General features: G+C 52.3%; 1 protein-coding gene across 1 annotated transcript in view; it reads left to right on the top strand.

Moving 5' to 3' along the window:
* Positions 1-15561, top strand: part of LOC116953838 (protein cornichon homolog 1-like) — a 167565-nt gene that overhangs the window by 136545 nt on the left and 15459 nt on the right. Inside the window, exon 4 of the mRNA XM_032974090.2 lies at positions 12575-12687. Coding sequence (XP_032829981.1) covers positions 12575-12687 — 113 coding nt within the window. The remainder of the gene's footprint in view (positions 1-12574; positions 12688-15561) is intronic.

Below are 15561 nucleotides of genomic sequence, written 5' to 3'. Positions count from 1 at the left end.
GTCATCACTCTGTGTGTCGTCACTCTGTGTGTCATCACTCTGTGTGTCATCACTCTGTCGCTCTGTGTGTCACCACTCTGTGTGTCATCACTCTGTGCGTCACCACTCTGTGTGTCATCACTCTGTGCGTCATCACTCTGTGCGTCATCACTCTGTGTGCCACCACTCTGTGTGTTATCACTCTATCACTCTGTGTGTCATCACTCTGTGTGTCATCACTCTGTGCGTCATCACTCTGTGCGTCATCACTGTGTGTAATCACTCTGTGCATCATCACTCTGTGTGTCACCACTCTGTGTGTCATCACTCTGTGTGTCACCACTCTGTGTGTCACCACTCTGTGTCATCACTCTGTCACACTGTGTGTCACCACTCTGTGTGTCATCACTCTGTGTGTCATCACTCTGTGTGTCATCACTCTGTGCGTCATCACTCTGTGCGTCATCACTGTGTGTAATCACTCTGTGCATCATCACTCTGTGTGTCACCACTGTGTGTAATCTCTCTGTGCGTCATCACTCTGTGTGTCATCACTCTGTCAATCTGTGTGTCATCACTCTGTGTGTCACCACTCTGTGCGTCATCACTCTGTGTGTCATCACTCTGTGTGTCATCACTCTCTGTGTCATCACTCTAGGCGTCACCACTCTGTCACTCTGTGTGTCATCACTCTGTGTGTCACCACTCTGTGTGTCATCACTCTGTGTGTCATCACTCTGTGTGTCATCACTCTGTCAATCTGTGTGTCATCACTCTGTGCGTCATCACTCTGTGTGTCATCACTCTGTGTGTCATCACTCTCTGTGTCATCACTCTAGGCGTCACCACTCTGTCACTCTGTGTGTCATCACTCTGTGTGTCACCACTCTGTGTGTCACCACTCTGTGTCATCACTCTGTCACACTGTGTGTCACCACTCTGTGTGTCATCACTCTGTGTGTCATCACTCTGTCACTCTGTGTGTCACCACTGTGTGTGTAATCCCTCTGTGCGTCATCACTCTGTGTGTCATCACTCTGTCAATCTGTGTGTCATCACTCTGTGTGTCATCACTCTCTGTGTCATCACTCTAGGCGTCACCACTCTGTCACTCTGTGTGTCATCACTCTGTGTGTCACCACTCTGTGTGTCATCACTCTGTGTGTCATCACTCTGTGTGTCATCACTCTGTCAATCTGTGTGTCATCACTCTGTGCGTCATCACTCTGTGTGTCATCACTCTGTGTGTCATCACTCTCTGCGTCATCACTCTAGGCGTCACCACTCTGTCACTCTGTGTGTCATCACTCTGTGTGTCACCACTCTGTGTGTCATCACTCTGTGTGTCATCACTCTGTCACTCTGTATGTCACCACTATGTGTGTCATCACTCTGTGCGTCATCACTCTGTGCGTCATCACTCTGCGTGTCATCACTCTGCTCATCATCACTCTGTGCGTCATCACTCTGCGTGTCATCACTCTGCGTGTCATCACTCTGTGTGTCACCACTCTATGCGTCATCACTCTGTGTGTCATCACTCTGTGCGTCATCACTCTGTGCGTCATCACTGTGTGTCATTACACTGTGCGTCATCACTCTGAGTGTCATCACTCTGTGTGTCACCACTCTGTGTATCACCACTCTGCTTGTCATCACTCTGTCACTCTGTGCGTCATCACTCTGTGTGTCATCACTCTGTGCGTCATCTCTCTGTCACGCTGTGCGTCATCACTTTGGTTGTGATCACACTGTGCATCACCGCTCTGTCACTCTGTGTGTCATCACTCTGTGTGTCACCACTCTGTGTGTCATCACTCTGTGTGTCATCACTCTGTCACTCTGTGTGTCACCACTCTGTGTGTCACCACTCTGTGTGTCATCACTCTGTGTGTCACCACTCTGTGTGTCATCACTCTGTGCGCCAGCACTCTGTGTGTCATCACTCTGTGCGTCATCACTCTGTGCGTCATCACTGAGTGTCATCACTCTGTGCGTCATCACTCTGTGTGTCACCAGTCTGTGTGTCATCACTCTGTGTGTCACCACTATGTGCGTCATCACTCTGTGCGTCATCACTGTGTGTCACCACTCTGTGTGTCATCACTCTGTGTGTCATCACTCTGTGTGCCACCACTCTGTGCGTCATCACTCTGTGTGTCATCACTCTGTCAATCTGTGTGTCGTCACTCTGTGTGTCACCACTCTGTTCGTCATCACTCTGTGTCATCACTCTGTGTGTCATCACTCTCTGTGTTATCACTCTGGGCGTCACCACTCTGTCACTCTGTGTGTCATCACTCTGTGTGTCACAATTCTGTGTGTCATCACTCTGTGTGTCATCACTCTGTCACTCTGTGTGTCACCACTCTGTGTGTCATCACTCTGTGCGTCATCACTCTCTGCGTCATCACTCTGCGTGTCATCACTCTGTGCGTCATCACTCTGCGTGTCATCACTCTGCGTGTCATCACTCTGTGTGTCACCACTCTATGCGTCATCACTCTGTGTGTCATCACTCTGTGCGTCATCACTCTGTGCGTCATCACTGTGTATCATCACTCTGTGTGTCATCACTCTGTGCGTCATCACTCTGTGCGTCATCACTCTGTCACTCTCTGTGTCATCACTCTGTGTCATCACTCTGTGTGTCACCACTCTGTTTGCTATCACTCTGTGTGTCATCACTCTGTGTCATCACTCTGTGTGTCATCACTCTGTGTGTCATCACTCTGTGTCATCACTCTGTGTGTCCTCACTCTGTGTGTCATCACTCTGTCACTCTGTGCGTCACCACTCTGTGTGTCGTCACTCTGTCACTCTGTCACTCTGTGTGGCATCACTCTGTGTGTCATCACTCTGTGTGTCAACACTCTGTGTCATCACTCTGTGCGTCATCACTATGTGTGTCATCACTCTGTGTGTCATTACTCTGTCACTCTGTGCGTCACCACTCTGTGTGTCGTCACTCTGTCACTCTGTCACTCTGTGTGTCATCACTCTGTGTGTCATCAGTCTGTGCGTCATCACTCTGTGTCATCACTCTGTGCGTCATCACTCTGTGTGTCATCACTCTGTGCGTCATCACTCTTTGCGTCACCACTCTGTGTGTCATCACTCTGTGCGTCATCACTCTGTGCGTCATCACTTTGTGTCATCACTCTGTCACTCTGTGTGTCACCACTCTGTGTGTCATCACTCTGTGCGTCATCACTTTGTGTCATCACTCTGTGTGTCGTCACTCTGTGGGTCACCACTCTGTGTGTCACCACTCTGTGTGTCATCTTTCTGTGTGTCACCACTCTGTGTGTCATCACTCTGTGTGTCATCACTCTGTGTGCCATCACTCTGTCACTATGTGTGTCATCACTCTGTGCGTCATCACTCTGTCACTCTGTGCGTCACCACTCTGTGTGTCACCACTCTGTGTGTCATCACTCTGTGTTTCACCACTCTGTGTGTCATCACTCTGTGTGTCATCACTCTGTGTGCCATCACTCTGTCACTATGTGTGTCATCACTCTGTGCGTCATCACTCTGTGCGTCATCACTCTGTGCGTCATCACTTTGTGTGTCATCAATCTGTGCGACATCACTCTGTCATTCTGTGCATCATTACTCTGTGTGTCACCACTCTGTGTGTCATCACTCTGTGCGTCACCACTCTGTGTGTCATCACTCTGTGCGTCACCACTCTGTGTGTCATCATTCTTTGTGTCATCACTCTGTCACTCTGTGTGTCATCACTCTGTCACTCTGTGTGTCATCACTCTGTGCGTCATCACTCTGTGCATCATCACTCTGTCACTTTGTGCGTCATCACTCTGTCACTCTGTGCGTCATCACTCTGTGTGCTATCACTCTGTGTGTCGTCTCTCTTTGCGTACTGCGCCACGAACTCGGCAACCCGAGTTTGATTCCTCCTCGTGAGATTGTTGACTACCTCGCCCGGTATGCACCTCCGATTAACACGGTTGGCTACGTACAGTGCAAAAGAAGTTCAACATACATAAATGCGGGAGTTGGTGCGTTCGATCCCGACACTGACGCCTGTATATTTGGAGTTTGCGTGTCTCTCTCCCCATGGTCGCGTGAATGTTTCTCCTGCTCCTCCTGTTCTACCCTCCACATTTAGAATCAACATCAGCTTTTGGCTACTAAAATTTTACGCGTGATAAGCCACTTCGTTGAGCTACCATTTGTGGTGGCCAGGTCTATACAGCTTAGTGGGGCCTTACCTGATACAAAAAAATCTAAAATAGCACGGTGAGAAAAAATACGTGAATGCACTCATGGCTACTTGAATATCGAATAAGAGCGTGGCTGAACATTGGAAACCGATCAAGGCCCCGATATTTGAGGCGACGACACGACGCCGCTTTAAAGGTGGTGGAAACTGCTGTAAGACATATACTGCAAAGGCCCCACTGAGTTTAGAGTTTGGTATTTCCTAAGTAACCTCCCCCCCCCCGTGATTAGCATTTAAATTGACCCCGCATCAGAATTTGCTCCAACAGACTCGACAATCACCCAGCCCTGGAGCTCAGAATTCAGACCGGTCGTCTTTTCCCACTTACCCAACTGTGGCCTTGAGCCACAAGTGATGTGGTTTTATTTTGGCCCGAGTCAAGGAGGGTGCAGAGGCAACGACTACAATTTCACATTCGGGGTTGGTCAAGCGTAGCAGATAACAGTCAGCAGCAGCAGCAGCCATAGCAGAGTAGTTGTATCGCCACTGTGATGTCTCTTTCGTATTTTGTATCGAAGCCATCGTGTCGTTACCCGTTGTACGGTCTCTGTTCTGGTTGATCCACAGTCGCACACTACGACTGGAGAGTTTTTAATTCCCCATTTGTGCATCACATATCCGCATCTGCTCTCGTGATTTTTACGGATTTGGTTTAGGGGTGGACCGTGAGCTTCGTGGAAGATCAAACCCTGGGATCTTCTGCTTTGGGTCTTTCACAAATGTGATGGGCTGTAGGAGAAAGGTGCGATGTGTCTGTGATGGGCTTGAGGAAGGAGGTGTGATCTATCTGTTATGTTCTGGAGGCAGATGGTGTGATCTCCATGTGATGGACTAGAGGGAGATGGTGTGATCTCCATGTGATGGACTGGAGGGAGATGGTGTGATCTCCATGTGAGTGACTGGAGGGAGATGGTGTGATCTCCATGTGATGGACTAGAGAGAGATGATGTGATCTCCATGTGATGGACTAGAGGGAGATGGTGTGATCTCCATGTGATGGACTAGAGGAAGATGGTGTGATCTTCATGTGATGGACTAGAGGGAGTTGATGTGATCGCCATGTAATGGACTGGAGGGAGATGGTGTGATCTCCATGTGATGGACTAGAACGAGATGGTGTAATCTCCATGTGATGGACTAGAGGAAGATGGTGTGATCTCCATGTGATGGACTAGAGGGAGATGGTGTGATCTCCATGTGATGGACTAGAGGGAGATGGTGTGATCTCCATGTGATGGACTAGAGGAAGATGGTGTGATCTCCATGTGATGGACTAGAGGGAGATGGTGTGATCTCCATGTGATGGACTAGAGGGAGATGGTGTGATCTCCATGTGATGGACTAGAGGGAGATGATGTGATCTCCATGTGATGGACTGGAGGGAGATGGTGTGATCTCCATGTGATGGACTGGAGGGAGATGACGTGATCTCCATGTGATGGACTAGAGGGAGATGGTGTGATCTCCATGTGATGGACTAGAGGGAGATGGTGTGATCTCCATGTGATGGACTAGAGGGAGATGATGTGATCTCCATGCGATGGACTAGAGGGAGATGGTGTGATCTCCATGTGATGGACTAGAGGAAGATGGTGTGATCTCCATGTGATGGACTAGAGGGAGATGGTGTGATCTCCATGTGATGGACTAGAGGGAGATGGTGTGATCTCCATGTGATGGACTAGAGGAAGATGGTGTGATCTCCATGTGATGGACTAGAGGGAGATGGTGTGATCTCCATGTGATGGACGAGAGGGAGATGGTGTGATCTCCATGTGATGGACTAGAGGGAGATGGTGTGATCTCCATGTGATAGACTAGAGGGAGATGATGTGATCTACATGTGATGGACTGGAGGGAGATGGTGTGATCTCCATGTGATGGACTGGAGGGAGATGACGTGATCTCCATGTGATGGACTAGAGGGAGATGGTGTGATCTCCATGTGATGGACTAGAGGGAGATGACGTGATCTCCATGTGATGGATTAGAGGGAGATGATGCGATCTCCATGTGATGGACTGGAGGGAGATGGTGTGATCTCCATGTGATGGACTGGAGGGAGATGGTGTGATCTCCATGTGATGGACTAGAGGGAGATGATGTGATCTCCATGTGATGGACTAGAGGGAGATGATGTGATCTCCATGTGATGGACTAGAGGGAGATGATGTGATCTCCATGTGATGGACTAGAGGGAGATGGTGTGATCTCCATGTGATGGACTAGAGGGAGATGGTGTGATCTCCATGTGATGTACTAGAGGGAGATGGTGTGATCTCCATGTGATCGACTAAAGGGAGATGGTGTGATTTCCATGTGATGTACTAGAGGGAGATGGTGTGATCTCAATGTGATCGACTAAAGGGAGATGGTGTGATCTCCATGTGATGGACTAGAGGGAGATGATGTGATCTCCATGTGATCGACTAAAGGGAGATGGTGTGATCTCCATGTGATCGACTAAATGGAGATGGTGTGATCTCCATGTGATGGACTAGAGGGAGATGGTGTGATCTCCATGTGATGGACTAGAGGGAGATGATGTGATCTCCATGTGATGGACTAGAGGGAGATGATGTGATCTCCATGTGATGGACTAGAGGGAGATGGTGTGATCTCCATGTGATGGACTAGAGGGAGATGGTGTGATCTCCATGTGATCGACTAAAGGGAGATGGTGTGATCTCCATGTGATGGACTAGAGGGAGATGATGTGATCTCCATGTGATGGACTAGAGGGAGATGATGTGATCTCCATGTGATGGACTAGAGGGAGATGGTGTGATCTCCATGTGATCGACTAAAGGGAGATGGTGTGATCTCCATGTGATGGACTAGAGGGAGATGGTGTGATCTCCATGTGATCGACTAAAGGGAGATGGTGTGATCTCCATGTGATGGACTAGAGGGAGATGATGTGATCTCCATGTGATGGACTAGAGGGAGATGGTGTGATCTCCATGTGATGGACTAGAGGGAGATGATGTGATCTCCATGTGATGGACTAGAGGGAGATGATGTGATCTCCATGTGATGGACTAGAGGGAGATGGTGTGATCTCCATGTGATGGACTAGAGGGAGATGGTGTGATCTCCATGTGATCGACTAAAGGGAGATGGTGTGATCTCCATGTGATGGACTAGAGGGAGATGATGTGATCTCCATGTGATGGACTAGAGGGAGATGATGTGATCTCCATGTGATGGACTAGAGGGAGATGGTGTGATCTCCATGTGATCGACTAAAGGGAGATGGTGTGATCTCCATGTGATGGACTAGAGGGAGATGGTGTGATCTCCATGTGATCGACTAAAGGGAGATGGTGTGATCTCCATGTGATGGACTAGAGGGAGATGATGTGATCTCCATGTGATGGACTAGAGGGAGATGGTGTGATCTCCATGTGATGGACTAGAGGGAGATGGTGTGATCTCCATGTGATGGACTAGAGGGAGATGGTGTGATCTCCATGTGATGGACTAGAGGGAGATGGTGTGATCTCCATGTGATCGACTAAAGGGAGATGGTGTGATCTCCATGTGATCGACTAAAGGGAGATGGTGTGATCTCCATGTGATGGACTAAAGGGAGATGATGTGATCTCCATGTGGCGCCAGCGAAGCGGCACCGCCCTACGGGTCAGGCCTGAAACTAAATTAAATAAATAAGGACGAGTAAATAATATACAATTGGCCGTTCCCCCGGCAACAAATTAAAATGTGAGCGGATATGCCGCATTAATTATCGCGCATCACCCGCAGCTGTCGGAAGGCGGAGGGGTGGTTTTTGTGCGCACGCGCACGCACGCGCGCATAAACGCGCGTGCGTGCGCGTGCGCGCGTACCACCGCTACAGCTGCTGCTTGTGGTGTTGGTGCGCACGCGGTTCCTCACAGATGCGTTCATCAGACCTCGCTCGAGCAGGGTTGGTTGTAGTTGCAGATGCGGGTGGGTGACAGGTGTGGTATGGGGAGGGGGTGCCGGAGATCGCCCGATCCGACCGATCGTCACGTTCTCGGGGATGGCGATTCCAATCCGCGGTGTATTTATTCTTCGTGCCTCGTTTTGGCCACTCTCTTTTACTCTGTCTCGTTTGTAAAAAAAAAAGCAAAAAAATGTGGATTGAATCCTCCCCCCCCCCCCGCTTAAGTATGATGTTGCCACATCGCTTGGCAGATAATTTGCGTGCAACGTTGATCATTGGTTCTCGCGTGCATGGGTCCCTTGCGCGTCGTGGGCACAAGAGGAATTTTAAAAGATCGTGAGAAGAAAAATTCCCGATTTTGTCCGGACGATTGTGCGATTAGGGTAGGGGGTGGTGGCGTCGCGTCGTCAAGAGGAGACGAATTCCGTCCGGAAAATCTCCCACAGAGCGGTGGCGCCACCCAGGCAGCGCCAGCGATTGGCTGCGGGGAAGCGGACATCACAGAGCTACCTCTGAGATCTCTTCACGTGACCTGCCCCACGCACTCTGCCATGAGATCGATCACCGATCATTCCCCACACCCCCCCCCATGCCCCTCCATGTTAAAGAACGGCCTTTAAATAAATAAATAAACACCACCTTAAATATTGTTCGGCACTGGGTGGAAAGGTGGTAGTCTCTTCCTCTGTGTGTGTGTGCTCGCTAATAGCAGTTGCCCCAACGATCTCTTCAGGCTATAGGGTTGAGTGGATGGGGATCTTTGTCGTTGAATCAGAGGTCACGAGGGGAGGCGAGGCGAGGCGTGGTAATTGGAGGGGATCGTGATTCGCTGGCCTGCCGCGGTGTTTTCAAACGGAGACAGGCGAACTCACGGTCCGTGGCATTTAGCGGCAGTTCCAGCCCATCCCCTTCGCTCATCCTCTCACCATTGGTCTCGCATGCGCGCAGCACGACGACACACAGCTGGTACCAGCGGAGAAGGGATCTCAGAAGCTGTAACAGCAGTAGCTCCGCGAATCCCGCTTACTCGGCCCATTCTGTGGCGCTGCTCTGCGGGAGGGGAGGGCGGTAAGAGATCTGAGAACTGAGCCAACCCGCCGGAGGCCGTAGGACTGCGAGGAGGACTGGATGCAGATGCAGCACTTGTAGTAAAAACATGAAAAAATATTACGTAGAAAACAGGGGGAACATAGACATAGAGTAGGGAGAGAGGGGGTAGAGAGAGAGTCGGGGGGGGGGGTAGAGAGAGAGATGGAAGGGGTAAGAAGGATGAGAGCAGAGCGTGAAATCTTTCGTGAAATATTTCAGTGGGGGGGGGGGGGGTTACATAAAGCAAAGCATTGAAAAAAAAACCGAAATGATGAACGAAGCAAAGTGCCGACTACACCGAGCATCTTCTCGTTTCCTCTGATCGTGAAAACAAAAAAATAACAAAAACAAAAACAGAGAGCGTAGGGGGAGGGGAGTGGTGGTACGTCGGCCTATCCACGCGTGCTCCGTCACGCCTCGCAAAGGTCGCTGACGCGCGCCCATCTCCACCGCACCGCCGTCCCTGTGACCTTTGTTAAACGAAGCGACCGTCGCTTGCAAAACAATAGCTCGCGAGTGTCATCTGACGGAGGAGGAAATAATGAAGTTCAATTGATGGAAATAATGGGGTCCACTGAGATAAGGATTTTTGTTTTTCCCATTGTTGTTGTTGTTGCGAATGCCAATATCTCTCCTCATCCGAAAACTCCGTGCGTTTGCTCCGTCGCGATTCAGCAGCAACGCCACGCAGCGCCACGGTCGCAGGCACGCGCGAGACACAGAGGGAGGGAGGCCAGGGCATCGTCCCGGCTCAGAGAACTCACCACTCATCGCCAAACACATCCACGTGATCCAATACGACACGGACAGACTCCTCACCGCGACTCGATCCCCACACCCGTTCCCGATTAGATCACAGATCAACCGCAAAATGACACTCTTCAAGATCCTCCGCGGACTCAGTTCTGCATCCCTCTAATCTCACTCCACTCCCCTCACGCACTTTCCTACCTCTCCCCTCTCATCTCGCTCCACTCCCCTCCACGCACTCTCCCACCTCTCCCCTCTCATCTCACTCCACTCCCCTCCACTCACTCTCCTACCTCTCCCCTCTCATCTCACTCCACTCACTCTCCTACCTCTCTCCTCTCATCTCACTCCCCTCTCATCTCCACGCCCACCACGAAGTGCAGAATTGGACCGGCGGCACTTGAGCCGTCGCTCGATGCAAACGCGACCGCGGTCCCTCCGTGGCGACTCCCCCATCACACGTCCACACGCCAGATTGCATTTCGGCTGCGACGTTTCCGGAATATCGCCAAATAATTGCCGCCCGGGGGGGGAGGGGGAGGGAGAGGGGGTTAATCGACTTACGAGCAAGCGAACGGTGGAGGTGCGGGGGGTGTGGCGAGTTTTTTCTCGTCTGCGTAATTCACTTTAGAACAAATCCTACAAGGGGAGTGCAATTCCACCCCGGAATGCGAGTGTTGCTAACGCGGTTATTTTGTCGAACGTTTCAACCGCCGTGTAAATCTACACGAAGGCAAAAGACCCCTCCCCTCCCCCGTATAGCCTCGACAGGCTTTTGGGGCAAGTGCTGCTAGCTGGAAGGTCGCCACGGCGCACCAAGTGGTGGGCGACCGACGCCACGCCCCACCGCCTTTGTCTCCCCAGTGGCGATGCTTACACACCGCACCAGGTTGCTCATTTGAGGCTGAGCCGACCTAGAAGAGGCCCCGGCATCGGAGCGGACAATCGTCACCGGCTGCGCGTGTTCGATGGCGCGACGTCCGACGTTTCGCGCCACGTGCCCGCGGGAGCCCTCCTTCGAGTGAAACTCACTTTTGGATCCTGACCAAGGCCGAACGGGAGAGGGATGCAGGCCGGTGCCTGGCCGGCCCGTGTCTGTCTGAGCCAGTGAAACTTGATCTATCACGCACAATACGTGCTTTTTTATATGTCAACCCTCACCGGCGTATTCCCTGAGCGCGGTGACGTTTCGTGAATTGACCTCGGCGACCCGCGCGCCACCGCGAGGGAGGCCTTCATCCGGCGGTGGATTGACAAAGGGGGGCGGGGGGCGGCGGGGGGGGGGGGGTTGTGCCTCCCTCGGTCTGCGAGGGCGATGATGGTGAAGATGGCCCATTTATGAGGTGCGGGAGAGGGGTGGGGGTGGGGGGGTTATGTTTTTAATTTCGTCGACGTTGATCTTGCATGCAAAGGTTACCAATGCATGTGTGTGTGGGGGGAGCGGGGGGAGGGGGAGAGGGGGTGGGGGCATCTCGCGGGGGCCCTGGAGGTTCACCATTTGCTGCACGGCGAGAGGCCGTTTGGTCCGCTCGGCGTGCACTTTCGTGCGTGCGTCACCGCTCCCCAGTGCCGACGTCACCGCTCCCCCAGTGCCGACGTCACCGCTCCCCCAGTGCTGACGTCACCGCTCCCCCAGTGCCGACGTCACCGCTCCCCAATGCCGACGTCACCGCTCCCCAATGCCGACGTCACCGCTCCCCAATGCCGACGTCACCGCTCCCCAATGCCGACGTCACCGCTCCCCAGTGCCGACGCCACCGCTCCCCAATGCCGACGTCACCGCTCCCCAATGCCGACGTCACCGCTCCCCAATGCCGACGTCACCGCTCCCCAATGCCGACGTCACCGCTCCCCCAGTGCCGACGTCACCGCTCCCCAATGCCGACGTCACAATCAAAATATCACCCGCGCGCACAAAGACAACGATCCCCCCCCCCCCCCCCCCGTACAGCCGGTAAGAGACTGTCGGGGCTCAGTACTGTTAGCGAGGACCAGCGAAGTCCGGCACGGCACACCGCCGGGGCGGGTTGGCCAACATCGCGCGCGGCCGCCTTTGTCTCCCCAATGCTGATGTTTACACAACGCACATCTGAGGCCAAGTGGACCGGTTCAAATTTTCGCCGTCACTGTCATTGGGCCGTGAGCGCGAGTCAAAGGCGGTGGCGCGCTTACCCACTGCGCCAACGCTCCCCACTCCCTCACACAAACAAAGACAAATATCGCCCGATAGCCTTAACATACTATAGGGGCAAGTGCTGTTAGCGAGCACCTATGAAGGCCGGCACGGCACACGAGGGGGTGCTTGGCCAGCACCACGCCCGGTCGCCTTTGTTTCCCCAGCGGCGATGTTTACACACTGCACCGGGTACTCAGTTGAGGATGAGTCGACCTAGGTGAGGCCCAGGACCGGTTCAGATAATCGTCACTGGGTGTCAGCCTTGAGCGAGAATCGAACTCGGGTAGTTTAGCGCGAACCGTTACACTACTCGAGCTAACCGCTACACTACCCGCTACACTACCGCGCCCACTCACACTCCCCCACACTCACACTTTCCCCCCCCCTCCCTCTCTCACCGCAGATCATATCGCCTGAGTACTTCATCCACGCACTCTTCTGCCTCATGTTCCTCTGCGCCATGGAGTGGCTCACGCTCAGCCTCAACACTCCGCTGCTGTGCTACCACGTGTGGAGGTGAGAGCGAGCCATGCTCACCACCACCAACAGCATCCTCACCACCACCACCGCCATCCTCACCACCAACACCATTCTCCCCATGATCCTCATCCTCACCAAAATCCTCCCCACCATCCTCACCATTCCACACCACAAACCTCATCACCATCCTCATCCTCACCACTATCCTCATCCTCACCACCATCCTCACCATCATCCTCATCCTCACCACCATCCTCACCACGAACCTCATCCTCACAATGCTCACTACGATCCTTACTATCCTCACGCTCATTCATACGTAACCACGCCACGCGCAAGACAGGCACCGGAACATTCGGTCACATCGAACAGCAGCAACGTGTTCAGCCGCTCGTTGCAGAGGTTTGTGGTTCGAGCCCAGCGACCACCCTGGTTAATTATGCGGTGCGCGACTTTAACTATAACAAAACAAAACAATCCTACTCCGTGCCCGTGTCCGCTTTACTCAGAGTGGCCGCCATCAGAGATCCCTGCAACGTCATTCAAAAAGGACCAGGCCATTTTCTTTCTTCTGCCCGCATCGCGGATCCTCAATATTCCAAACGTGAAAATTGTATCTGCGAAAAAAGAGCAACTGGGATGCCACATAGCAAACAACGCCCCCCACCCCCCATCTACTGACCAAACCGCTACCACGCTTTTTAATTGCCCCTCGTCTCCTGGCCAATCTGCTTTCCCACCTTCTAACTGCTCCCCATCTATTAGCCAATCCGCTACCACGCTTTCTAACTGCCCCCCGTCTCCTGGCCAATCCGCTGCTATGCTTTCTAACTGCTCCCCATCTATTAACCAATCCGCTACCACGCTTTCTAACTGCTCCTCGTCTCCTGGCCAATCCGCCTTCCCACTTTCTAACTGCCCTCCGTCTCCTGGTCAATCCGCTACCCCACTTTCTATCTGCCCCTGTCTCTTGGTCCTTCGCCTACCAAACTTTCTAACTGCCCCCCGTCTCCTTTGCGAATTCACGCGGCCCTCAACTTGAAATAGTACTCCGCAAAAAACACACAACTGGGATGCCACGTAGCAATCAACACCCCCGCCTTCCCCTTACTCGGAAAACTTGATAGAACCCTCATGAGGCTTTCCTGGGTCAAAACAAGCGGAATAATAATGATGATGATACAATACGATAACAATTCATAACATCGAACAGACGTGGAGGAGGTGGCCGGGAGTGGTTCAGAAATCTCTGAGGCAGCTCGGAACGAGACCGTGATGGATGCAGTCATGCGGGACATGAAATTATAGCACGTTAACAACGTCAATCCACACGTCCCTCCCTCCCTCCCTCCCTCTCGCCTTGTACCAGGATTTGTTGCCCCATCACCGCGTCGTTCACGGAAGTTGATTGGCTATAACTTCACCACGCTGGTCAATTCAGATGTCGCTCGCTACCGATGTCAGCCATGGCCAGGAACCGAACTCGGTTTAGGTGGGTTTGCAGCAAAAACAGTGCGCTAACCGTTATGCCCTGAACAATCACGCGTGCACTTGAAAGGGAGTCCACACAGACAAGTGCTTAGAGTGTGGGAAGGGCGAGAGTTTATTCAGCCCACGACATGCGCACTCGTTCGCTCGCTCACCAGGAGCTACATCTCAAATGCGCCCCCAAATCCCGTTGCGGCCCCCCTCCCTTTCATACTAATTCAAGCTTATTCTTTGGGTCTTTCGGTAAAGTCACATGGATAGGTTCCAAAAAGTAATAGAATAAACAAAAAACTTCGACGTTTCGATCGCAACGCAAGCGACCGTCATCAGGTGGGGGGGGGGGGGGGGATGCCACTAAGCGCAAGCTGTTTAAAGGTGTAAACTAATTCAAGCTCTCTGTCAACGTTTCACAACTGCCCCCCCCCCCATCTCTTGGTCAATTCGCTGCCCTGCTTACGAACTGCCCCCATCATCTGGCTATTCAGCTACCATTCTTTCTAACTGCTCCCCATCTCCAGGCCATTCAGCTACCATTCTTTCTAACTGCTCCCATCTCCAGGCCAATCAGCTACCATTCTTTCTAACTGCTCCCCATCTCCAGGCCAATCAGCTACCATGCTTTCTAACTGCCCTCATCTCCTGGCCAATCCGCTTCCCTGCTTTCTAACTGCCCTCATCTCCTGGCCAATCCGCTTCCCTGCTTTCTAACTGCCCACCCCCCATCTCCTGGCCAATCGGCTGCCACAATTTATAACTTTCCGCCCGTTTCCTGGCCAATTCACTGCCCTGAATTTTCCCTTCAAATTTTCCCAGGCTTCCACCTTTTCAAATTCTCAGCCAATGAGGTCAGACCGCACTACGCCCAACCAATCCGGTGTGCACACTGTCCGTTCGGCAATCAAATCGTACAGGCTGACAGCTGGCCAATGGCAATGAGGCTGCCAGATTTCAAATAGCGAGGCCGTTGAGATCCGCCGAATGTGATGGCGAAATTACGAACGAATAGGGGTACGCCTTTCACTGACCCTTACACACGTAAGCACTCAAACTCCCACACATTACATAATGGGCAATTAGCACGTGCAAATTGTTAGTTTCCACTTTACTCAAAATAAGTTACAACTTGTCAGCAGTGGGGTTACTGAGTGTTGATTGTACGGGGATGTAGCTGCGGGTGATCACTGGTAGACCTGTGAAGGCGTGATGTGTATCACGCACCCAAACTCCCCGGGGCATCAGTCACCTTCACACTGCTCTTCTATCGCTACTACCACGGCCACTGGTCCCATGAACTTTGCTCATTGATAACTCTACCAATGTTGAGCATTGGGTCTACCAGACCTAATGTCACATCTTATCTGCCCACATACTGTGTTCAACCACCACGGTGCAGGCCACAATGACTCACTCACTCACGAAAAC

Source organism: Petromyzon marinus, chromosome 53 (assembly GCF_048934315.1).
Source record: "Petromyzon marinus isolate PM22_M1 ecotype Great Lakes invasive population chromosome 53, UKy_Petmar_22M1.pri1.0, whole genome shotgun sequence".
Taxonomy (NCBI): Eukaryota; Metazoa; Chordata; class Hyperoartia; order Petromyzontiformes; family Petromyzontidae; genus Petromyzon; species Petromyzon marinus.
Note: the sequence above shows the minus strand (reverse complement) of the source record. Positions and strands in the feature narration are given on the sequence as shown.